This window comes from Oncorhynchus kisutch, linkage group LG22 (genome assembly GCF_002021735.2).
Source record: "Oncorhynchus kisutch isolate 150728-3 linkage group LG22, Okis_V2, whole genome shotgun sequence".
NCBI lineage: Eukaryota > Metazoa > Chordata > Actinopteri > Salmoniformes > Salmonidae > Oncorhynchus > Oncorhynchus kisutch.
This window is the reverse complement of record NC_034195.2, coordinates 36,341,440-36,367,280: the sequence shown is the minus strand read 5'-3', so window position 1 is coordinate 36,367,280 and position 25,841 is coordinate 36,341,440. Positions and strand designations below refer to the sequence as shown.

General features: G+C 42.2%; 1 protein-coding gene across 4 annotated transcripts; it reads left to right on the top strand.

The window, feature by feature from the left end:
• Positions 1 to 44: 44 nt before the first annotated feature.
• Positions 45 to 25,480, top strand: fanci (FA complementation group I). Of its 4 annotated transcripts, none has more exons than XM_020456682.2 (38): positions 45 to 224; positions 2,809 to 2,913; positions 3,212 to 3,284; positions 3,416 to 3,546; positions 3,747 to 3,900; positions 4,002 to 4,059; positions 6,407 to 6,448; positions 6,547 to 6,670; positions 6,761 to 6,846; positions 6,999 to 7,131; positions 7,379 to 7,456; positions 7,714 to 7,850; positions 8,040 to 8,223; positions 10,402 to 10,489; positions 10,681 to 10,811; positions 10,902 to 10,972; positions 11,219 to 11,333; positions 11,499 to 11,621; positions 12,174 to 12,242; positions 12,316 to 12,417; positions 12,589 to 12,780; positions 14,419 to 14,537; positions 14,837 to 14,992; positions 15,128 to 15,307; positions 15,458 to 15,624; positions 16,141 to 16,226; positions 19,583 to 19,699; positions 19,823 to 19,874; positions 20,527 to 20,654; positions 20,928 to 20,993; positions 22,347 to 22,443; positions 22,628 to 22,812; positions 23,199 to 23,255; positions 23,360 to 23,419; positions 23,668 to 23,745; positions 23,845 to 23,940; positions 24,164 to 24,265; positions 24,598 to 25,480. In XM_020456682.2, exons 2-38 carry the CDS (start codon positions 2,818 to 2,820, stop codon positions 24,658 to 24,660), a joined length of 3,996 nt encoding a protein of 1,331 aa, XP_020312271.1. In that variant the 5' UTR covers positions 45 to 224; positions 2,809 to 2,817; the 3' UTR covers positions 24,661 to 25,480. The 4 variants fall into 4 exon arrangements, with proteins under 4 accessions (XP_020312271.1, XP_020312270.1, XP_020312268.1 ...); XM_020456681.2 differs by having other exon boundaries at positions 45 to 248; XM_020456679.2 differs by lacking the exon at positions 45 to 224 and adding an exon at positions 2,054 to 2,550.
• The last annotated feature ends 361 nt before the right edge of the window (positions 25,481 to 25,841 follow it).

The following is a 25,841-nucleotide window of genomic DNA, read 5'->3' as shown; positions in this document are numbered from 1 at the left end:
ATAAACGTGGATATACTGTATATCTATGCATTTACATGCGTTGTAAATGCGTGATGGAATCTAGTAATATCTGTCTAAATACAATTTACCTAGATGCGGGAAAAAAACGTGTTAGTCAGGAGTCAAACGCGTTATCAATTTGACATAACATTAGTCGAGGTCATGCCACCGGGAATTAAGAAGTTTAGCGAATTCGAGGGGCATTTGCTACGAAGGATCAACATGTATGGAATCCGGACACGGCTGACGTATTTAACCTTGAATTGTTGTTTTATGCTTTATTTTCCTTTCGTGTGAAAATCTGAGACTAGAATAGCATCGGGCTTCTTCCGACAGTCCTCGTTCCTTTTACCCCGTAAATCTGTCATCATCCATACATTTTTATTATGAAAAGCGGTCTCATTTTGTCAAACCGTTCACCCGCTTCAGGATTCGAATTTATAGAGGGGTTGCCTATATGTGGCCCAGCGTCGTTTGGGTTTGGCCGGGGTAGGCTGACTTGCTAAATGAAGGTTAAATAAAAACATACAAAAACACCACAGTAGTTAAATCTTGTTTATCTCAAATAAGAGAAATGGCTTAATCTATACATTTAATATAAAGTTCACATCTATAAACCTAATGTTAGATAAGTTGTTTTGATTGTAAATCAATTGAAGACACAGAATTGGAGGAAGACATGAGAATGACAAATATACAATAATTGTTTGAAATCAGTGCACAAGGCACACAAACAGGACAATTAAATATTTTATACAATGGAGCTTTCAAAAACGCACATTAATTGATCAAAATGTAATTAGAGAATTCAGCAAAGGGCTTTTTTGCTCAGAGTGAATTAAGAGGAAGGGGGGCATACTGTTGAGTAATACATCAATGAAAAATTATGCTGTATATACAGTTAAATAAACACCACAGAGGGACAAACGATTGAACACAAATAATTACAATTATATTTAATTTACTGAAAATGGAGAGCAACTGGAGTAGAGCAGAGGATGGGGGTGACTGAGGGACAACCGAGCATAGATGTGGAGGTCATGAACAGAGGCCTAGCTGGGCACAGGTGTGGAGATCACAGCTTTTGTGGAGTGATAGATAACGATGCTTTGTGGGTGACAAATTGTCGATCTGTTCAGAGGGTCCCTGACTCAAGCCCAGGTTGGGGCAAGGAGAGGGATGGAAGCAATAATGCTACAGAGTCAGTAGAAATAGTCTCTTACGGTGCAGGTGAACAGCAGGTTCTGCAGGTGGATAGCCAGGCTTTTCCACTGTCTCATGGCCTGGTGGTGGATGCTCCGTTATAGTCTGCCAGACGGAAGTGGCGAGAACAGGCTATGGCTGAAGTCCTTGGTGATCTTCCAGGGGACAGTGCAGCTGCCTTTACATGTGGTGATGCAGCCAGACCGGCTCCCATCTGGTAACTTTTTGAAGATGGGCCACCATGTCTGCTATGGAAATAGGAGGGAGGATGAGTATACGATGTACATTTTAAAACAGTGAGCTGATTGGATGTATAGATGGAACATTAAATGAATGGCATCTAACCTTTACCTAACATCTTCGCTTCCTCAGCACATTAGAACACACACAGAAGTACATGTTTATTCAATATAAACGTCTTGCTAGCTAGCCACAGTAACGTTTAAGTAATTTCAAAGTATCCAACTTTAGATAGCTGGGTGTGACAAAACATAGGCCTACTATGAAATCACACAAGTATGGAAATATTGGGTCTGACAGACTATTTTGATGATGTGACAAACTATTTAGACAACCTGTCAAAACACACAGCTTGCTACTGTTACTTTAAGTACTGTAGCTAGCTAAGTTGTTAGCCAACTGTACTAACGCGATGTAGCCTAATGCACTGATGTTACCTGCTAGCAAACAAGACAGTTTAAGTGAATGTTTTTCCATATCTCGTCTGTCTGTCTGTTAACGTTACCTTGACACTGTCAGATAAATTATCCAGCTAACACCTGGTATACAACGTGGGAATATGCATATTTCATTAGTTCATATAGCTAACCAGCTAATCGTTGGAAATTTAAATGAGCTAGTAGCTAACTCGTCTGCTTTTCTTTTTTATTGTAAAGAAATATACATTTGTAGGCAGCACATGGTGGGCGTTCCATACACACACAGAGCCAATCACTGGCATGCAAACATTGACAACAGGAAAAGGTTTGCTGGCGGGAATTTCGGTCGTCACTAGTTACTCCAGCCACAAAGTCGTCATTATGGCTCAATTCCGACTATTTCTAAAATGTATCTTCTTAAAATCTAACTTTAACCCTAACCACACTGATAACCTTATGCCTAACCTTAAATTCAAAACAAAAATGACCTTTTTGTTTTTATACATTTTTACGATATTGACCATTTTCACTTTGTGAATGTGGTAACTAGCTAGTGACAACGGAATTTCATTTCGCTGCTAATTCGAAACGTTAGTAGAAGCTGGCATGCTAGCTACTGGTGAAATTGTCCGACAAATACAAAAATAAACCGTTTTACTCGATAAAATTAAAATTAGGACCTGCAAAGGTAGGTTCAACCAAAGTGGTGGTATTGTAGTTTCATCTGAAAGTTTGTTAAGCAACTTTTTTTCACACGACTGGAAGCGCGATAGCGAACTAGCCTAACGTGAGGTACTTAATGTTATCTTAAAGCCAATGATTAGTAGTGAACTGGCAGTAGTGTACCTAGCTAACTTTGTCAACGTTGTTATAATTTAACATCCTATTGAACATTGTGCAATACACTGCAAATCATATCAGAAAGTGTATGTATTTTACCTTGTAGACGTCCAACATGAGAGCTGACATAATGGAAAAGATAGTTTCGTTGTCTGATGGAGAGCGCATCCCTGAGCTGCAGCAGTACCTCTCATCCCTGACTGATGACCAGGTTACCAGTCAACACAAATTTTCCCAACACCCTACAACACAATTATGATAATGTATCTTGTAATACACATTATTCATTTGACCACATTTCAATAATGTATTAATTGACACATTGTATTACTACTTTGTACCTAACTAGGTATTGCATAGTCCCCAGATCTGTTTGTGCCTTCTTGCCAACTGTCATTGTCATGCCATGTCAATTCCATAAGAAGTTTCCATAAGAGCAGAAACAGAGTGGCAACCAGGCTAAACTATTTACCCAACTCTTGAATAATTGCTGGGTGTTTTCCCTCTAGCTGACCACTGTGGTCACAAACAGTGCATTGAAGGGGAAGGACATTGGAGCCATGGTCAAATCCATATTCAAAGGTAACCATGTGTGATATACAAAATATTTCTTGACACTATGACCCAGGCCTTTGTCATTGTCTCATGGTATTTCCTTTGGATGCTTCTGCAATGTTGAAGTATGGTGTCTCAAAGTGTGTGTGTTCTCTCAGGCTCTCCGCCCAGTGCCCCAGAGGGAGCGAGTCGCAGGCTGCTCCTGTACCAGCACTGCATCCCCCTGTGTGAGTCTGGAGATCTCCAGACAGAGGTGGCATCAGACATCATTGGACTGCTGATGCTAGAGGTACAGTGATATTTCTTACAAAGGTTGTTTTGCGCGCGGCCATTAATTAGGCTACGCAGTTTCATAGGCAGATTTATTTATTCACAAACCGGAGGAGGGTTGTTTCTGCCATTTCTTTCATGCTTAAACTTAAGTTGTTTGGTATTGATAATTAGACTAATCTGTTCCAATAACCCTGTCCCTGTATTTTCTCATCCTAGACCCACAACCTGCCCGGCCCCTCCCTGGCACAGCTGGCGTCTCTCTTCGTTGATGCCATTAAGTTGGGTAAGATGGGCAGTGGCAAATCCCTGGAGCTCTTCCCCACAGTCCTCACTGCCCTGGCTGCCACTGAGGCTCTATCCTATGGCAAAGGTACAAAACCAAACTCAAAACCATGAATGCAGAAACCTGAACTTACAGAATTGTCTAAATCGTCTTCTATACCCTTATTTTCTACCCTGATATATCTACAGGTGAGCTCAGTGGGGAAGAGTACAAGAAGCAGCTCATCAACAGCCTCTGTTCCAGCAGGTAATAGGGGGGCGATTCCATGGTAACGGAATTGCGCAGAGATAAATAAAAACCATTGATTTAAAAGTTTAACAAACTATACAACTCCATGCACAAGGACTACTTTTAACAATTTCACAGAAACGTTTACAAAAACACATTTACTGGAAGAACAGCAGATGCAAAGTTCAGAATTTAAGTAAAATCTCCCTCTGTTTTTTTCTGTCTTCACATTTTCCAAAAACTGTTAAATATCTGCTCCGAATTAAGATTCAGAATGTCTGCAGAAAGAATGCGGTGTCAGCTATCACATGACACCTTGAGTTTGAAAAAATCTATTTTGGTTATTGAACTACAGTAAGTGGAGTGGATTTGCGCTAACAGAATTTTATCGTGGGTCTCTAATCTGTACTACACAGAAATGCATAATTATGGATATGAATGTCATTGTCTTCATGGTGATGTATCCTAAATAGGTACACAAATGTATAAATATGCAATATCCTCCTTTGCATATTCGGATATTATTCTAGACACAGGCTATTATTTTAATGAGCTTTGTACCCAAAGAAGACTGAATTTGGTTGGTCCAGACCAGACCAAATCTTAACCACTCATAGATGTCTATGCTTCACAAGTTTGGACATCAAAGTACAGATCAGTAGAGTACACCAGAGTATGGTACAATACAATACATTATAGTGTACTCACCTCTATAGTGTACTGAACTTTACTGTACTGAACTATACTCTACTTTTCTTTACTGTATTCTACTGTGTTGTTCAAACTGGTGAACCCAACTGTAGTTTGTGACTACTATGACTTCCCATTGTAGCCAATTAATTTGCAGAAATTCCGGTACTGATTAAAAAAACATTTTAAAAAGTAAATTTTTGTAACGGAATTTCGAGTTTTAATCACTTAATAATAACAAAATTGATATCAGTAAAAACACGAACTAATTGATAGGTTTACCTTCTCTCATGAGAGAGAGAAAATATCTTCGATAAGTGGGTTTTTGTTACCGGAATTAAGGCAAGGTTTCTTAAACTTACAGAAGGCAGAAACATTTATCCATCATTTAAATTTGTGTTGATGTTAGTTTTTGGGGATCATTAGTTCAACAATGTTGTGATTTGATGTATTTCTTATACTTTTTAAGACTTTCTTTTTTTCTGGTAGATGTTTTCTGAGATCCCTTTTCCATCTGTTTGAGCAGAAATCAAAGCTTTTGCTTATTCCTAATATTTTGAATGGAAAATGGTTGAAAAATGTATATATGCCAGCACATCCCAAACTCTGTCCTCGGGACCCCAAGGGGCGCATGTTTTGGTTTTTGCCCTAGCACTACACAGCTGATTCACATTATCAAAGCTTGTTGATTGGTTGAGTATTTGAATCAGCTGTGTAGTGCTAGGGCAAAAACCAAAACGTGCTCCCCTTGGGGTCCCGAGGACCGAGTTTGGGAAACCCAGATATATACCTTAATAAAAAATAAAAAAAATATATATATATATATATATTTATAGTTAAAAAAAAAAAAATTAAGGTATATATCTGGGTTTCCCAAACTCGGTCCTATATATATAGCTTTCATTTGATATGCTCCCATGAATTTCACATGTTGCTGCTCATGGGTCCTTTTTCATGGAAATGACCAAGGCTAGGATTTGCCAGGGAACTCCCGATACGATATTATCACGATACTTAGGTACTGATACAATGTGTATTTAGATTCTCACGATTTTCTCTCTCTCTATATATATATATATATATTGCGTTTCAATACTGCTATTTTATTGCAATTAAATGTTTCTAACATATTGCTCACCATATATGTCTGTTGCAGAGGGCCAAGAGGGAGCTTTGAGAACACAAGTTTTGATCAGTCATTGAAATAAAAGTGCTGGAAGCAAATTCTCACTATTTAAAAAGATGGAGAGCAAGCTATGCCGGCTACAGCTGACTAGCGCAAAAATAATATTGCGATATATTGCCAAAAGTGATATCCCGATATGTAACTCGATTAAAAATTATATATAATAATCCTATCACTAGCAGGTAAGGTCCTGGATTACACTGGAAATGACATTTAGAAAGCTCCCTCATGACATTGAGTGACACTCTTCTTCTAAGGGTTACCATACAAACAATTAATTCAGATCCTGACACCAGTCTTATAATGGCTTGTGTTTAAGGTGCTGTTATAATAGTCTCATATCAGCGCACTGTTAAGAGGGATACATTCCACATAAGGATATTTGATGTAAACAGTTGGATGTACTTCAGGGAGCCATGGTTGTTTACTGATATGGCACACAGAGCTTGTGGTCAATGCAACTTAGATGTATTTGTTCTGTGTTTACAGATGGGACCCACAGTGTGTGATCCACTTGACCACTATGTTCAGGTAAACCTGAAAGAATTGGGCTTCACTTGGTTTCAATAGAAATGTTTGATGTTAGTTGATGAGTGCATCAACACCCCGCCTTAAACAATCTTCTCCAGGGATGTGCCCTTGGCACCAGAGGAGCTGCAGTTCCTGGTCGAGAAGGTCCTGAGGATGTTCCTCAAACTAGACCTGCAGGAGATCCCACCTTTGGTCTACCAGCTGCTGCTGCTGGCTGCTAAGGTGTGTGTGTCTGTTTGTATGTACAATGTCCTATATGTTTCCACATAGCTTGGTGAATGAACAACCTCTTGTGTTTGTGTTGTCTACCAGGGCTGTAAGAAACAGGTCCTGGAAGGAATCATCAGCTACTTTAAAGAGCAGGATCTTCGCCAGAAAGAGGAACAGAAAGATGGAGAGTGAGTGAGCATTATGACACCAATAATCCATAATGTCTAATTCAATGACAAGCTGTGTGTGAACTTCCTTGATGAGAAGACTACGATCTTTTTTTCTCTCTCTCTTTCACTCTCTCTTTCACTCACACACACACACACACATACACACGCAGGAGTATGGACGTGGAGGTTCAGTCCATTCCTCAGGACCAGCTGAGGCATGTGGAGGGCACAGCCATCCTGCACATAGTTTTTGCAGTGCGGCTTGACCAGGAGCTAGGGAGGGAGTTCCTGAAAAGTGTTAAGGTCCCACATACTCTCTCACATACTCTCTCACCCACCCCTTAAATAGATTGACAGTAATGATAAAGAATGGGTGTTTTATTGGTGTGCTGTTCAAACTGCTTTTGGAGTGAGGCTTTAAATTGTCTATAAATTTAACATTGTTATTATCCAGATATTCAGGAATTTAGTCACCCGTATGTATGATGAATAATGTTCAGTATGGTGCTTAGACAGTATTGACTGTGTGTTTGGTCTCTGTCCTCTGCAGGGGTCCCAGGGGGAGCTCTGTCCGTTCAGCATTGCTCTGCTGCTCTCGGTGGCCAGGATTCAACGCTACGAGGAGCAGGTGGGAACCCAGACAACCTCCAATCACAAAAATAAAGAACATTTATCTTTCTCAATTTGTCTTTCCTATGTTCCTCGCATCTTCTCTTTGCCTGCTTCTCAAAATGCATGGGAGGAGAAGATTTAGAGGGGAAGGAGCTTGAAATTACGTCTCCAAGAGGAGACTGTACGCAAGGAATCGAGGAAAGACCATTAGGGAAAGAGCCTCTCTGACCCTCCCTGTTCTACCCTTTACCCCCTCCCTCCCTGGTGGTGTAGTTGTTTGATTTCTTGAAGGGGGCGATCACTAAGGGCTTCAAGGATGAGCATCTGCAGCAGGGCTCCAAGTTCCTGCAGGACCTGCTGCCTCAGCGCTGCAGCCTTGCTCAGATGATCCTGGACACTGTCAAGAACAGGTCAGGGCTCGTATTCAGAAAGCAGTTTGGAGTAGGAGTGCTGATCTAGCATTAGGTCCTCCCTGTCCATATAATCTTATTCATTATGATCTAAAAGGGAGAACTGATCCTTACTCCAGCATCACCTCAGGGGGATGCTAGTGTGGTAACTAAGGACACCATCACTGACCTTTGACTTGACCCCTGCAGTGTGTTTGGCTGGGACCATGTGACCCAGGGGCTGGTCCAACTGGGCTTCATCCTTATGGACGCCTTTGGCCCCAAGGCAGGACCGTTCGGGAAGACTGCAACCGAAGGGGCCAACGCCACAGCCAAAACACCCACACAGCAGGCCTGTCGGCTGGGGGGACACATCCTCTTGGAGGGCTTCAAGGTACGGTGACTATGGCCTCCTCCCCTGGATCATTTAATGTAGACTGACGGTGATTAATGAATAGATTATATAAGGAACAGGATCTGAAGTGACAGCCACGTGCTAATGTCATTATAGTGATTATGATCCATCTGTTAGTTCTCAGCTGAAGCACTATATCTGATTTGGGATGATTCTGATCCCCAGTTGCCTTTCAAAGAGCTGATTTTATTAGGACTAACCTGGTTAAACCAGACTGAATATTTCGCTCAGTGAAACAATGGTGAGCGCATAATTCAGTGCTTTAACCAGGCTATAATATTAAGAGTGCTGTAACAGGCAATGTATTTTGGAACACTGAATATTAAAGCAGCTCTCCTGTAAGATATCTCCTGTTCATCTGATATTTCAACTAGAGGTCGACCGATTATGATTTTTCAACACCGATACCTATTTATTGGAGGACCAAAAAAAGCAGATACCGATTAATCGTTAAATTTTTATTTTTATTTTTTAAAATTTGTAATAATGACAATTACAACAATACTGAATGAACACTTACTTTAACTTAATATAATACATTAAAAAAAATCTATTTAGCTTCAAATAAATAATGAAACATGTTCAATTTGGTTTAAATAATGCAAAAACAAAGTGTTGGTGCAATATGTGCCATGTAAAAAAGCTAATGTTTGAGTTCCTTGCTCAGAACATGAGAACATATGAAAGTTGGTGGTTACTTTTAACATGAGACTTCAATATTCCAAGGTAAGAGGTTTTAGGTTATAGTTAATATAGTATTTATAGGACTATTTCTCTCTAGAGGCACTATAGTATTGCCAGTGTAACAGTATAGCTTCCGTCCCTCTCCTCGCCCCTACCTGGGCTCAAACCAGGAACACATCGACAACATCCACACTCGAAGCAGCATTACCCATCGCTCCACAAAAGCCGCGGCCCTTGCAGAGCCGGAACAACCACTCCAAGTCTCAGAGCGCGTGACGTTTGAAACGCTGTTACCGCGCACCCCACTAACTAGCTAGCCATTTCACATCAGTTACACCAGCCATTAGGCTGATAGGCTTGAAGTCATAAACAGCGCTGTGCTTGCGAAGAGCTGCTGGCAAAACGCACGAAAGTGCTGTTTGAATGAATGCTTACAAGCCTGCTGCTGCCTACCATCGGTCAGTCAGACTGCTCTATCAAATCATAGACTTAATAATATAATAACACACAGAAATACGAGCCTTTGGTCATTAATATGGTAGAATCCGGGAAACTATCATTTCGAAAACAAAACGTTTATTATTTCAGTGAAATACGAAACCATTCGGTATTTTATCTTAACGAGTGGCATCCCTAAGTCTAAATATTCTTGTTACATTGCACAACCTTCAATGTTATGTCATAATTACGTAAAATTCTGGCAAATTAGTTTGCAGTGAGACAGGCTCCCCAAACTGTTGCATATACCCTGAATCTGCATGCAATGAACGCTAGAAAAGTGACACAAATTCACCTGGTTAATATTGCCTGCTAACCTGGATTTCTTTTAGCTAAATATGCAGGTTTAAAAATATATACTTCTGTGTATTGATTTTAAGAAAGGCATTGGTGTTTATGGTTAGGTACAGTTGTCCAACGATTGTGCTTTTTTCGCAAATACGTTTTTGTTAAATCATCCCCCAGCGTTGCATCAATTATATGCAACGCAGGACACGCTAGATAAACTAGTAATATCATCAACCATGTGTAGTTAACTAGTGATTATGATTGATTTGATTGTTTTTTATAAGATAAGTTTAATGCTAGCTAGCAACTTACCTTGGCTTCTACTGCATTCACGTAACAGGCAGGCTCCTCGTGGAGTGCAATGAGAGGCAGGTGGTTAGAGCATTGGACTTGTTAACTGTAAGGTTGCAAGATTGGATCCCCCGAGCTGACAAGGTGAAAATCTGTTGTTCTGCCCCTGAACAAGGCAGTTAACCCACCGTTCCTAGGCCGTAATTGAAAATAAGAATGTGTTCTTAACTGACTTGCCTAGTTAAATAAAGATATAAAAAAATATATCAAAAAATTGGCGCCCAAAAATACTGATTTCCGATTGTTATAAACTTGAAATCGGCCCTAATTGATTGGCCATTCCGATTAATCGGTCAACCTCTAATTTCAACCACTTTCTTTGGTTTATTTAAACAGATGCATGAGCCAATCAGGGGTGAGATTCTGGAGCAAGTCCTGAACCGATTGGTCACCAAAACGGCCTCCCCTGTCACTCATTTCATAGGTAAATATACTTATCTTGTTCTCCTTGCGCTCTGATGGGATAGGTGTATTTTTTTGTTTGTTACTATTTGGCATTTGGCACCTTTTGCGTACACATGTCCAATCCTCTCCGATCTCCACGTGTCCAGACGGTTGGGGCTAGGGATTGTTTCTGGATGTTGTCTGATTTCTCTCTCTCATCTTCATCATCAGATCTTCTCTCTGACATTGTGGTCTCGGCTCCCATGATCCTTCTGGAGTCATCATCCAAGGTGACAGAGACGTTTGATCACCTGTCCTACCTGCCACTAGCCACTGTGCAGGGGCTACTCAAGGCTGTCCAGGTAACACACACACACACACACACACACACACACACACCAGGCCCAGTGCAGGGGCTGCTTGTGTGATCTCTCTCTCTGTGGTGTCCCCAGCCTCTGCTGAAGGTCAGTATGTCCATGAAGGATGCTCTAATTCTCGTTCTGAGGAAGGCCATGTTCTCCAGGTAAGTTCCCCCTCCCTCTGTCCTAACCAGACATAGCTCTGATCAGAGATGGGGCCGTATGTATCAAGTGTCTCAGAGTAGGAGTATTAATCTAGGATCAGGTCACCCCTGTCCATGTTGTCTCCTTCATTGTGATGTAAAAGGCCAAACTGATCCAAAATCAGCAATCCTACTCTGAGACACTTGATTCATATAGCCCCTGGGCTCATACTCAATTAATCTTTCCTGTCATTTGACCCCCTGCAGCCAGTTGGATGGGAGGAAGTCTGCGGTGACGGGCTTCCTGCTGCTGCTGAAGAACTTCCGGGTCCTGGGTAGCATGGCTTCTAGCCAAGCCAGCCAGGCCATCTCCTCCAGCCAGGTGTGTGTGTCTCTGTCTGTCTGATATTAGTGTCTTGATATCAGTACCACCACTCATAGTGACTGAGTGCACACTGAGTGTACCCCTGCACTTTCGTTCATGTATTCAAGCCATTATGAGGGAATTTCTATTGGTCCATTCATTTGTGACGTGTCCTGTGCCCAGGTCCAGGTGGACGTTCACTCCCGCTACAACTCTGCTGCCAACGAGGCCTTCTGCCTGGAGATCCTCAGCAGCCTGCGCCGATGTCTGGGCCAGCAGGCCGATGTACGACTCATGCTCTACGAGGTCGGAACCCCCACACCACAACGTCTAGCCTGGTCCCAGATCTGTTCATACCTATGACCATTACAAGACAGTGACCATAGGTGTTCACAAAACAGCACAAAAATATTTGGGATGAAGCTACACAATGCCAGCTTTGGCTGATAAGTGTTATAAGACTGAATGTACAGTACATACACTGTACAATGTACAGTACATACAAAGTATGTGGACACCCCTTCAAATTTGTGGATTCTGCTATTTTAGCCACACCGTTGCTGACAGGTGTATAAAATCGACAGCCATGCAATCTCCATATACAAACATAATTTATGTCTGTAATAAAGCCCTTTTGTGGGAAAAACTTATTCTGATTGGCTGGGCCTGGCTCCCCAGTGGCTGCACCTATGCCAATTCATGTCAAATCCATAGATTAGGGCATAATGAATTATTTCAATTGACTGATTTCCTTCTATGAACTGTAACTCAGTAAAATCTTTGACATTTTTTCATTTACATTTTTCAGTATACATATTATCTTCTAACACAAGGTTGTCATGTGTGCCTTATTTGTAGGGTTTCCATGATGTCCTCCGCCGCAACTCTCAACTAGCAAGCTCCATCATGCAGACCCTGCTCTCGCAGGTGTGTGTGATATCTTATGGTGTAATTACATGTGGTATACTGCACTGTGATTTGACGCGTGTGTTCTGTCTAGATGAGGCGGTACTATGAGCCAGAGCAGGACCTTCTGCCCCCAGTGAAGCTGGAGTTATGCATCGGTGCTCAAGGAGACCAAGTCTTCCTCCAGGAGCCTCTGGTATTAACTTTGACCTATTATGTCACGTGCTCGTGTGTGTGCAGAAGTGGCCCAACTAGTGAGCAGCACAGTCCACTCTACTGCTTTTCTCTCCCTTGTCTGGCATGCTTGTATGTGTGTGGCGTAGGTCCACAAGAATATCAAGACATAGATGCTTCCTGTTCCTCTCAGGCCCATCTGTTGAGTTGCACAGTCCACTGCCTGCTGTGGTACCAGGGCATGCGCCGTTCAGCCCGGCCCAACGCAGGTGGGAGTGACGATGATGATGATGAAGAGGAAGGGGGATTTCAGGACGAGCTGCAGAGCATCCTGGAGAGCATCACGCGTCGGATGATCAAGTGTGAATTGGAGGACTTTGAGCTGGTGTGTATCAGAGTAGTGACTTTCATAGAACAGTCTGTGAAGCACCTTAAATATACTTTGTATCCCTCATTTACTCAAGTGTTTCCATTATTTGGCAGTTACCTGTATATACAGGTAGGAGCAGATCCAGGGCTCTACGCTGACCTATTTTACAAGGACCATGTGTCAGTTGAAAAATGTAGGTGTACACAAAGAAATGTAGGAGCACAATGAAAAATATTTGAGGTAATAAAGCTCAAATTCAGAATTTTTTTAAGGCTCACTGATGCTCCTAAATTTAATTTCCAGGTCGCACAGCAAAATATTTAGGTGTGTATGCGAGTAGAGCCCCGAGATCCGCATATTATATTACAGCAGGTCACATACAGAAAGTCCTGTTTGGTCCACACACGTCGCAGTATGCCATCTGTACTGTTAGGTTCTCATTTTTCAGAGTAAATAACCCACAGACACTGGAGAAGCTTTAACCAAGTTTAATTATTCCCAAAGGTTCTGTACAGCTGAAATCAGACAGCAAAACATTTCAGATATCACAGTTTTAATGCATCCTACTTAAGACACTCCTCCTCCTTACAGTTTATGGCTCTACAGGAAAGAAGGTAACCAGATACTAACCCTGATTACTCCCTTAAGGAGAACTGACCTCACCTCCTGATCTCATCCCCTCCTTCACTAAATCCACAGATATCCATCTGTCTTCCCTATATCAACACATCACTCTCCTCTCCTCCATCAAACACATTCCAAAGCCTTCTGTCTTTCTTCAGAGAACCATTAACTTGTAACACAACAGCCAGTCTCTTTCATTTCCTAACATTCATTTACTACCTCAATTATCAAAGTTTAGCCGATTCCAACAGTATCATTACAAGTCTTTTTTGGGATTCTACCTGCCGTTCAGGGGCCTTTTTTTCAACCTTCTCTCAAATAAACGTTTAAAAATATGTAGTTATGATTAGTTTAGTTTATCATAAGGAGTACTGTAGTAATATTTAAGGTTGTGGTTAATGGTAGTGTAATCTGTGGTTAAGGTCAACTCTAAGAAAATCTTACGGGGGAGAAAAGCGGATTGGTAGAATGAACAGCAGTAGAGTACTGTATTTTATTAGTGGTGCTGGCAGCAACGCTGCAAGCAAGCAAACCTATTATTTCTGATGGAATTATTTATTTTGCAATGTCTCATTGCCCGATTGGTTAAAAAGTATACTTTGGCTATATCAACACCGCTACTCTCAGACACCAAAAACGTCACCAATTGGTTTAAGTTTAAGGCTCAGCCCCTTTGCCCCTTTTGACGTACAACCACAAAACTTGGTATAGCGTTGATTCTTGTCATAAGGACCACATTTTCCTCAAGGACCCATAAGGCATCTTTATTAAAAAAATATTTGTGTCCAATTAAATCATAATAACTTAACTTCTCTTCGCTCTATCAACTTGAAATGTGCACATAGTGTTTTGAATTGTACATGTACACGAGGGATGATGTATACATCTTCCTTATTTAACCTTTATCAATACAGGTAAGTCAATTAATAAACATTTGTATTTACAATGACGGCTTGTCCAGTGGCAGAGATTACATCAACAGTACACTGTGACTGAAGTGATGTTATCTCTGTGCAACCCCCCCTCTAGGATAAGTCGGCTGAATTCTCCCTGTCCAGTGTGGGGGTGAAGAACAGCATCTATGCCGTGCTGGTAATGGGAGTGTACGAGGTGCTCATCGAATACAACTTCACCAAGGCCAACTACAGGTAACCTGAAGAAGACTGGCTCACTGGATCTGTGGGAGAAGCTACTGTATCAGTGTTTTGAATAATGAACTTGTGTGCTCAGATGCTTAAATCAATGTTTAGAAATTAGGAATGTTTTTTCAGGATACTCCGTCCCCGTGAAGTAAAAGAGTGGGAAACGTGCTGAATAGGATTTTTATTTATTTCAATGTGTCAAGCAACAAAACTCTTGAGGATATGTAGGACTGGGATGGATAATATGCTACATTGTGAGACAGTGAGTGAATTTGTCTTTTACAATGACACTGTGTGTGTTGCAGTAAGAGTATTTTCGAGGAACTCCTGGAGCTGTTTAGTCGCTATAACAAGCTGTCTGAGATCCTGAAGGAGAAGTCTGGAAAGGGCAAGAGCAGCAAGAGCCCTCGAAGCCTGCTGTCTATGGGCTTTGTGTCAACACTGCTCACTGCACTCTTCAGGTGTGCGTGTGTGTGTATGGGGGAATGTATTTCCTGTCAAGGCTGCATAGACAAGTGCCACATTTTAGTTCAAAGTCATACAGTACCTGTGTGTTTTGTGGCTTGTCTTGCACCTGAAAGTGTGTGTTCTTCCAGAGACAGTGCTCAGAGCAGAGAGGAGGCTCTGTTGGTGCTGCGATCTAGTGGGGACTTCCTGCGTTACGCTGTGAGCGTGGCTCTGCAAAAGATTACACAGTTGGAGGAAACTGGACACACTGACGGCCCAGACGGACAGAACACAGACAAGACCTTCCACCACCTCTGTGACATCACTAGGTCAGATTTGATCTGAGCGATCAGCAGGTTATATTCTCTGTGACACCACCTAGTAAGATTCTCTATGACATCGCTTGGTTAGGTTCTCTATGACATCAACTGGTCATATTCTCTGTGACCTCAACTGGTTTATTCCGCCTCCTCCCCCAGTGTCTTGATGTGGCGGTACACCAACATCCCCTGTGCAGTGGAGGATGCTGGGAAGAAGGAGAAGCGTTGCAGTGTGTCCCTGCTGTGTCTGGAGGGCTTGCTGAGGATCTTCAGCACCGGGCAGCAGCGCTACCCAGCCAGGGTGGCCCAGCTCCTTTCTGCCATCGGTGGGACACACACAAACTGCTCTCATTCTCAATGCGTCACACCAAAGGGTCTTCTGTAAAGCTCAAATCCTGAAATGAGATGGTTGAAACGTTAAAGTATCTTTCAAATAATCTATTGATATCAATGCAAAACCACAGTGGATATCCCATTGAGATACAGAATATTTTTTATAAGGGAGAGCTGGCCAAGATGTCTCCAGTTTAAAAACGCATGATCATACATTCGGAACAGACACAATGAAGCAAGTTTGAGACCACAATACTAAAATCTCCAGACAGCTCTCATTTGCAATGCTTTCAGAACAGGGAGTTTCCTTAAAGCCCAAGTTTTGACTCCACACACTTTGAACTACCAAACAGAACTGTTCATTCACACCCGTCAATTGAATGAATGAAATAAGTTCTTGTGAATGGCTTCCTCGTCAAAGTCGGTTCCTGTAGATATGATTTTGTGAATAACAGATGTCTTGTCCGTAACAGTTTGTAAAAACATATAATGTGGTGGTTTCCTTTCAGATCTCTCTGTGGAGGAAGGGAGTGATCACGGGCCAGGGAATGCCAGCGTCACAGAGAAGACTGCTTTCTACATTCGCCAGTTCCAGGTGTGACTGAAGTGTGAAAGTGTACAGGATGTGACCTTGGATAGATTCTAGATCATTCTGTTCAAATAAAATAAAATGTTATTTGTCACATGCGCCGAATACAACAGCTGTAGACTTTACAGTGAAATGCTTACTCACAAGCCCTTAACCAGCAATGCATATTTAAGAAAAATACCTAAAAATAAATTAAATTAACAAATAATTAAAGAGCAGCAGTAAAGTACAGAGTCAATGTGCGGGGGCACCGGTTAGTCACGGTAATTGAGGTAATATGTAGATAGAGTTATTTCAGTGACTATGCATAGATAATAACAGAGTAGCAGCAGTGTAAAGTGTGTGGGGGGGGCAATGCAAATAGTCTGGGTAGCCTTTTGATTCGATGTTCAGGAGTCTTATGGCTTAGGGGTAGAAGCTGTTTAGAAGCCTCTTGGAACTAGACTTGGTGCTTCGATACTGCTTGCCGTGCGGTAGCAGAGAGAACAGTCTATGACTAGGATGGCTGGAGTCTTTGACAATTTTTAGGGCCTTCCTCTGACACTGCCTGGTATAGAGGTCCTGGATGGCAGGAGGCTTGGCCCCAGCTATGTACTGGACCAAACAAACTACCCTCTAGTGCCTTGCGGTCGGAGGCCGATCTATTGCCATTCCAGGCAGTGATGTAACTCGTCAGGATGCTTTCCATGGTGCAGCTGTAAAACCTTTTAGGACCCATGCCAAATATTTTCAGTCTCCTGAGGGGGAATAGGTTTTGTCATGCCCTCTTCACAAATGTCTTGGTGTGCTTGGGCCATGTTAGTTTGTTGGTGATGTGGACGCCAAGGAACTTGAAGCTCTCAACCTGCTCCACTACAGCCTCGTCGATGAGAATGGGGGCGTGCTCGGTCCTCCTTTTCCTGTAGTCCACAATCATCTCCTTTGTCTTGATCATGTCGAGGGAGAGGTTTTTGTCCTTGCACCACAGGTCTCAGAAGAATTCCTGACAGGTCTCTGAACTCCTCCCTATAGACTGTCTCGTCGTTGTCGGTGATCAGGCCCACCACTGTTGTCATCAGCTAACTTAATGATGGTGTTGGAGTCGTGCTTGGCCACGCAGTCATGAGTGAACAGGGAGTACAGGAGGGGACTGAGCACACACCCCTGAGGGGCCCCCGTGTTGAGGATCAGCGTGGCGGATGTGTTGTCACCTGCCCTTACCACCTGGGGGCAGCCTGTCAGGAATTCCAAGATCAGCGAAGTTCTGTTCAGCAATGGGAAGGATGCACACACACAGCCAACATCAGCTGATGAGTGCAAGCAATGAGTGTGGGCAGAAAGGCTTCGCTCCAGATCTGATTATACACATTGAGCAGGTGACTGTCTTGCTTCCCCGCAGCTAACCAGTTACCACCAGCCACTACTCTTTGCCTGGTTAAGAAACACAAGCTGCTTTTTGAAATTTAAAAACAATAGCAGCATTGAGTTTAATAGTTAACAATAGTCAAGCTCTGTTTTTCTCTCCCTTGAGTTTAGAAAAGTAGGCTGTCTTTGCATTTGTAGTCTCACTCAACCCTCCCACTTTCCCCACTGCATTTCATAGCCAGGTTACGTAGCCAAGTCTCCCTCTTTTACCCAGAAAATGGCTTGAGAGATTAACGCACAAAATAAATTACCCATAATAGCGGTGCTACGTTTTTTAATTTTTATTGTGCATTGGTGGGCCGCATTTTATATTCATAAAGCATATCGTGGACCGTTCTAAAACTAGGCTACTTGTGGACCGGACTGTTGACCATTTGTTAGGCTACACCTTGTTCAGTCATGTTACTCCATTAGCTAGCTATAGCTAACAACCTGGGGTGCGTTCAGCAGGATCCAACGTTTTGGAACGTTCAGATGGAAGTATGCTATGTAGAACAAGCATGCCTCAGACATGATGAATAAGGAATAACGTTTGCTCTATTCATGGCATTTCTATCTACAAAGTTCAAGAACGTGGCACAGAAAGAACTTGGACTTGGACTCTGACTTGAGCACAGGGGACTTGGGACAAATATAAAATATATTTTGATTTGTTCACACTATTTTGTACATTATAGGATAATAGTGAATACATCAAAACTATGAAATTACACATATGGAATAATGTAGTAAGCAAAAAAGTGTTGAACAAATCAAAATATATTTTTGATTCTACAAAGTAGCCACCTTTTGCCTTGATAACAGCTTTGCAAACTCTTGGCATTCTGTCAACCAGCTTCAAGAGGTAGTCACCAGGAAGGCATTTAAATTAACAGGTGTGCCTTGTTAAAAGTTCATTTTTGGAGCCAATCAGTTGTGTTGTGACAAGTTAGGGGTGGTATACAGAAGATAGCCCTATTTGGTAAAAGACCAAGTCCATATTATGGCAAGAACAGCTCAAATAAGCAAAGAGAAACGACAGTCCATCATTACTTTAAGACCAGAAGGTTAGTCAAAGTTTATTCAAGTGCAGTCACAAAAACCATCAAGCACGATGTTGAAACTGGCTCTCATGAGGATCGCCATGAGGACTGCCATTAGAGTTACCAGCCTCTGAAATTGCAGCCCAAATAAATGCTTCACAAGAGTTCAAGTAATCTCAACATCAACTATTCAGAGGACACTGTGTGATTCAGGCCTTCATGGTCAAACTGCTGTAAGGTCAATTTGACCAAGAAGGAGAGTGATGGAGTGTTGCATCAGATGAGCTGGCCTCCACAATCAACCGACCTCAACCCAATTGAGATGGTTTGGGATGAGTTGGACCGCAGAGTATAGGAAAACCAGCCAAGTTGGAGCCACCAACAAGTGCTCAGCATATGTGGGAACTCCTTCAAGACTGTTGGAAAAGCATTCCAGGTGAAGCCGATTGAGAGAATGCCAAGATTGTGCAAAGCTGTCATCAAGGCAAAGTGTGGCTACTTTGAAGAATGTCAAATATAAAATATATTTTGATTTCACACTTTTTTTGGTTACTACATGATTTCATGTTATTTCATAATTTTGATGTCTTCACTATTATTCTACAATGTAGAAAATAGTACAAATAAAGAAAAGACCTTGAATGAGTAGGTGTCCAAACTTTTGACTGGTACGTGCTTCTACACCTGCATTGCTTGCTGTTTGGGGTTTTAGGCTGGGTTTCTGTACAGCACTTTGAGATATCAGCTGATGTACGAAGGGCTATATAAATAGATTTGATTTGATTATGTTTGTGCACATGGAAGTCAGTGATTTTAATGAGGCAATGCAAAATGTGATGTGACTAAAATGAAAAGGCATTTGCAAAAATTATTAAGAGTAGTCTAAATCTAAAAGAAAAGTGCCCAAATTAACGCTGTTGCCCTGTCCATCCACAGAGGGCACTGTTTACCCAGCTGAATGGAGGGGAGGAGGACTTCAACAGCAAGGAGGCTCAGCTCCTGGTAAACATCCTGAGTGTGCTCTCACGCCAGCTAGAACCCTCCTCCCAGCAGGTAGGCAACCTCCCAAGTGCACTTCATAGAGCCAGTGAGGACTCGGATGAGTGGGCTAGGCCTCCTGCTCACTCTCTCCCCTCTCTCTCTCTCTCTCTCTCTCTCTCTCTCTCTCTCTACCAGTTTGTTCAAATGATCACATGGACAGTGAAAATCTGCAAGGAGACCAGCTTTGGTGAGTAAATGGCAACAGTCAAGGTAAAGTGTTGCAGTTTTGAATCCTAGGCCCAAGGCTGCATGATATGGGCAAATAATCAAATTGCTTTTATTTATTTTTTACCAACTATTGCGATTGTGATTTTACTTGTGATTTAGATTAAAACCCTTTGGTGAATTGTTGGAACCATAGAAATAAAATATGTATTCCGATTCTATGGTTGGTGTTGTTTGGCATTACAACTAATGAAAAGGCCAGGTACAGTAGACATTGTAGGAACGAAAGTGTTGGTCAGAGTTTCCTAGGGGACCCTTATTAAGTTAGAATGTTACTCTCATGGCATGAGATATTGCACATATCAATAGTGCAATTTTGATTTAAATTAAATTAATTTATTTTAAAACACTGCAGATTGAACAGGTCTGAACTGACACAATGGAGCCATTTGAATTCTGTCACAACATACGCAAGAGCTTTTGTTCCTAAGAATCAGTTTGGCATTAATGCTGCTAAGAGTTCTGCATTTAGTAGAACGGGAAGTGGTTATGTCTCTTTTTCCTTTCTTTTCCTCATTCACTCCCTCCCTCTTTATTCCTCTTACTCCCTCCCTCAATCTTTCGCTCGCTCACTCACTCCCTCTCCCTGGCTTTTTTTCCCTCCCTCCCTCCAGAGGACATAGCGTTCAGTAAAGGCCTGCTCTCCCTGCTCTTCAGTCTGCACGTGCTCTACAAGAGTCCCGTCAGTCTGTTGTGGGAGCTTTGTCAAGACATACACAGTCAGCTGGGAGACATCGACCAGGTACCGACTGCTACAGACCGCACTGTATCACCAGGCAATCTCACTGATAACAGCCTTCAGACGGTCACAGTATTTGACCCGAAACAAGAAATCATTATGATCAGAGAGAAAATGTCAGCGCTCTTTTTGCCTTACTGCAGGGTCGGGGTCAATTTCAATTCCGTTAATTCAGGAATTAAACTGAAATAAAATTTCTTCCTGAATTGAAGTGGAATTGACCCCAATCCTGTTTTACTGTAGCCATACTGTTGTGGTTTAATTATACAATAACAGGATTTGGAAGTGGAGAAGCAGTCTCACTTTGCCATCGTCAACATGAAGACCGCCTCGCCGACAACAGTGAGTGGCACTTACCTACCTGCATTTTAAATGCAAAGTGTTATTGTGTATCACCCTTCCTACCTAATTGACCCTTATCCCTAGGCACGTGTAGATCTAAAAGTAAATTCTTGGTGTTAACTTCACAGTTATGTCCATTGTCCATTTAGCTTTTGGAATGCTCGGCAGGATTTTAGACAGATTATACCTATCCCATCCTTCAAGATCTACAAGACTTACCGTAGCACGTTTCTCACACTGGCTTTAGCCACGGAGGGAACAGGGCCCTCAGGGGGTCTGCATTGCGTGAAAAATTCCCATGATTTGTGTATCTGTTCGGACCAAACACCTAGCGCGACAGCTAAAATGGATTTGAAAAAGTTTGATTTCAGTTAATAAGGGGAAGTATTTAACAAAAGAACTATATGATGGCCTTCACTAATCTGTAACTATTTATATACAGTGCATTCAGAAAGTATTCAGACCCCTTGACTTTTTCCACATTTTGTTACGTTACAGCCTTATTCTAAAATTGATTCAATCGTTTTTTTCCTCATCAAATCTACCCAAAATATCCCATAACGACAATGCAAAAACAAGTTTTTAGAAATGTATGCAAATGTATTAAACATAAACGGCAATATCACATTTCCGTAAGTATTCAGACCCTTTACTCAGTACTTTGTTGAAGCAACTTTGGGTTCTTGGTCACCCCCCAGACCAAGGCCCTTCTCCCCCAATTTCTCAGTTTGGCCGGGCAGCCAGCGCTAGGTAGAGTCTTGGTGGTTTCAAACTTCTTCCATTTAAGAATGATGGAGGTCACTGTTTTCTTGGGGACCTTCAATGCTGCAGACATTTTTTGATACCCTTCCCGAGATCTGTGTCTCAGCACAAACCTGTCTTGGAACTCTACGGACAATAACTTCGACCTCATGTTTGTTTTTTGCTCTGACAACTGTGGGACCTTTTATAGATAAGTGTGTGCCTTTCCAAATCATGTCCAATCAGTTGAATTTAACAAAGGTGAACTCCAATCAAGTTGTAGAAACATCTCTCAAGGATGATCAATGGGAACAGGATGCACCCGAGCTCAATTTCAAGTCTCATAGCAAAAGGTCTGAATACTTATGTAAATAAGGTGTCTGTTTTTTTAATACATTTTCAGAAATAAAAAAATAAATGCCATTATGGGGTATTGTGTGTAGATTGATGAATACATTTGTATTTTAGCCATTTTAGATTTAGACTGTAACGTAACAATGTGGAAAAGGTGAAGGGGTCTGAATACTTTCACAATGCACTGTATAATAGACATTTTGGTACATTTGTGGACAAATATCTTACTTAACCATTGTCCTATTTCTCTTCTTTCAGCTCCTGGTGCTGTCTCAGGTGGGGAAAGTATTGGATGAGGTGGACTGGCTGATCACCAAGAAGAAAGGCCAGTTGGTCCCTGACAGGCTCAGCTCTGGTACGGTACACACAGAGCATGACTAGTCCTCAACTGGGAAGGATGAGTAGCAGGGGAGAGGATATGTGTAACCTGTGTGTGAATGTGGTAGTTGCCCTAGTTTGTCTTTCTGTCCGTCCCCGTCCTGTCTGCACACACACACATGCATCATCTTTGTCCTTCATCTTCATGTGTGTGTTTCCAGGTGATGCCACCCAGGCTGCGGGCCAGCAGGACCCAGTGGAGAAGGCGCTGACGCTGCAGCTGGGGACTCTCCTGACGGCCCTGAACGAGCTGGTCCAGACCGCCCTGCCATCTGGAGTCTGCACCAACACACTGCTGGGAGAGCTGAGCCGTACATACACCATCCTCACCACTCTGGTCAAATATGTAAGTGTGACTTAACTATACCCACATCCACCATGCTCACCACCCTGGTCAAATATGTAAGTCTGACTTAACTGTTAAGTTCATGTTTTAAGTATCCCTATATTTCTGTTATTACGGGACTATCACTCTGTTATTAGTGCGCCTGCGCAGCAGTCTCGTTGTCGATGAACCTGGCCTGAGTGCAATGGCAACTATGTAGTTTGCTAATACGGTTTAGTAAACGTTGTTAAACTGGAACCTTGTCGTTGTGTCATTTCGAGTTAACATGAACTATACCCACATACACCATCCTCACCACCCTGGTCAAATATGTAAGTCTGACTTCACTATACCTACCTACTATATTCCCTCTAAAATGAATTACCCACTTATCTTTTCCTTTGCAGTATATCCAACTGTGCTCAGGCCAACAGGGCCTGCTCCCAGCACGTGTGGAGAAGCTGGTGAGTCTGCAGCATTGTCCCAATGTACATTACTGTTTTACCTGTCATATGAGCCCCAGGTGTGCGTGTGTCCACTAAAATCTCTAATACCCCTGTATTTCCAGGTCAAACTGTCCGGCTCTCACCTGACTCCACAGTGCTACTCCTTCATCACCTACGTGCAGGTATAGCCTCGTGTTGACGTAATCTAGCCTCCCCATCAGCCATTGTCTGCCAGCAGGTGGCATCATTTGTTTCTGTCCTCGACATTTGACAGTATGGGCCAGATTTACTAAGTGTCTGCACCTGTTTTTTTCAGCAAGGGATAGACTTTCACCCGGTGCAAATGCTAATGAAACATTTCTTGTTGACACTGTCCTCTAGCTAGGATGCCTTTGTTATTATGATCTTTGAGATGTGTGTTTTCCTGCAGAGTGGTGAGCTGGCCGGTGGAGGTGCAGATGATAAAAAGAAGAAGAAAAAGGAGGGGGAGGCCACTGCTACAGCATCAGTAAGAGTCTCTGTTAGACCTTTTATTTACAACCACTTCAACTGATCTTCGGAGCCTTGGTCTAACTAAAACCATGTGTGCTGTTCTCCCATTCTAAAGGCCAAACTCCTACGTGAGACCAAGGCCATTCCCAACCTGATCTACAGTATAGAACAGTATGAGAAATACCTCATCACCCTCTCCAAGAAATCAAAGGTATGTAAGGGAGTGGTTTGGGATGGGAGATTGTCTCACATTGAATTGATGAGTGTAGCTGCTTGTAACCAGACAAATCAAGATCTGGAATGGAGGACACAATTAGAAGATATAGAGCCGTATGGGCGCTTCTCAGTAACAGACCAATCTCCAGAACTAACCAAAGCACTGCATTATTGTAACTACAGTGAGAAACAGGTGTCTGGGTGTTATTGTTGTGTAGGTGAACCTGATGCAGTACATGAAACTGAGCACGTCCAGAGATTTCCGCATCAACGCAGCCACTCTGGAGGCAGCGCTGCAGGAGCACGACAACAGTCAGCAAGTGAGCATCAACCATACCACTGACACATACTGTATAGATGACGGCGATCTAAAACTTTTGATTTAGTCTCCTATTCACTCAGCCCCAACATGACTTGTCACACCAAATTCACTAATGCTTAATTAGTCCTGTCCATACTCCCGCATTCCTCACATCTACTGCTATCACCCACATTCAAAAGTTAGAACTCCATGGATCGTTTTTGTGTCTTTCCCAGACCCAATGGTCTGAGCTGAAGTAATTCATTTCGTCAGTGTCTGACACCACATATCCAAGTGCGTTTTGAGGAGGATACATGTGTAAGTGCTGGTTTGTCTCTCCTCTCCCTTTAGACCATAGCCTCCCAGGAGCCAGAGCAGAGCCAGGAGCCCAAGAAGAAGAGGAAGAAGCAGTAATGGAAATCAATAATACCCTGGCCCTTCTAAACCTCTCAGTACACTCCTCTCTTAACCAGTCTGGAGTTGCCCCCATTCATCCGGATGCGTTCTGATGATCTGCTGAGTTGGGTCGTGCTCATTAGGCCACACCGTAGCAAAATGTTTTGCATCAGAAATCAAAAATGTGTGTTTCTTATTGGACAAGTTCAGATAGCCCCGCTTCGGACCGTTTTCTTCTATTTAGTGCCTTATTATCATGAACCTGCATAGAACCAGTAGTTCCTATTGACGTCATTGGTTTGATGACTCAGTGCCTGGGTTGGGGCAGCTCTGGAGGACCTGTGTATCTATCCCATGAAGCCTCTGGCTACACTAGCTACATCATAGAGGACTGCTCGGTTCACCCTGTTATTTCCCTTTTCCCAGAGAGCCTTTGGTGAAGAGTCAATGTGTTGTTATTCTAGGTATACATACTGTACAGAGAAAGATCAAAAATGATGTTTTGCATTATGATCATTTGTTAAAAGCTTTTACTAAGAAGATTGAGAGCATGTAAGAGCATTTCTGCTGTAATTAATTTACAGTAAAAATGCCATTATGTAAACATGTTTGTTACTTTACAATCTGAAGAATTATACATTAAATGTAATTGTGTGAAATAGATTTTTGTGTAGCCCATTTGTGTGTTCACTGCCAGTCAACACTACTTCCTTCTGGTATCAGTGTTTTTTTTCTAGTGTTTTGAACAGCCAAAGCTGCTGTATACTGTTTGAGGTAACATGGTTTGTAAAAGCAACAAACGTCTTTATATACTGAATTAAAAGAAACATAACTTGTAGGTCCCATGTTTCATGAACTTCAATACATTTTCCATGTGCACAAAAAGCTCATTTCTCTCAGATTTTGTGCATAAATTTGTTTACATCCCTGTTGGTGAGCATTTCTCCTTTGCCAAGATAATCCATCCTCCTTACAGGTGTGGCATATCAAGAAGCTGATTAAACAGCATGATCATTACAAAGGTGCACCATATGCTGGGGACAATAACAGGCCACTCTAAAATGTTCAGTTTTGTCACAACAATGCCACAGATGTCTCAAGTTTACAGGGAGCGTGCAATTGCCATGCTGCCTGCAGGAATGTCCACCAGAGAGCTGTTGCCAGAGAATGTAATGTTCATTTCTTTATCACAATCTGCC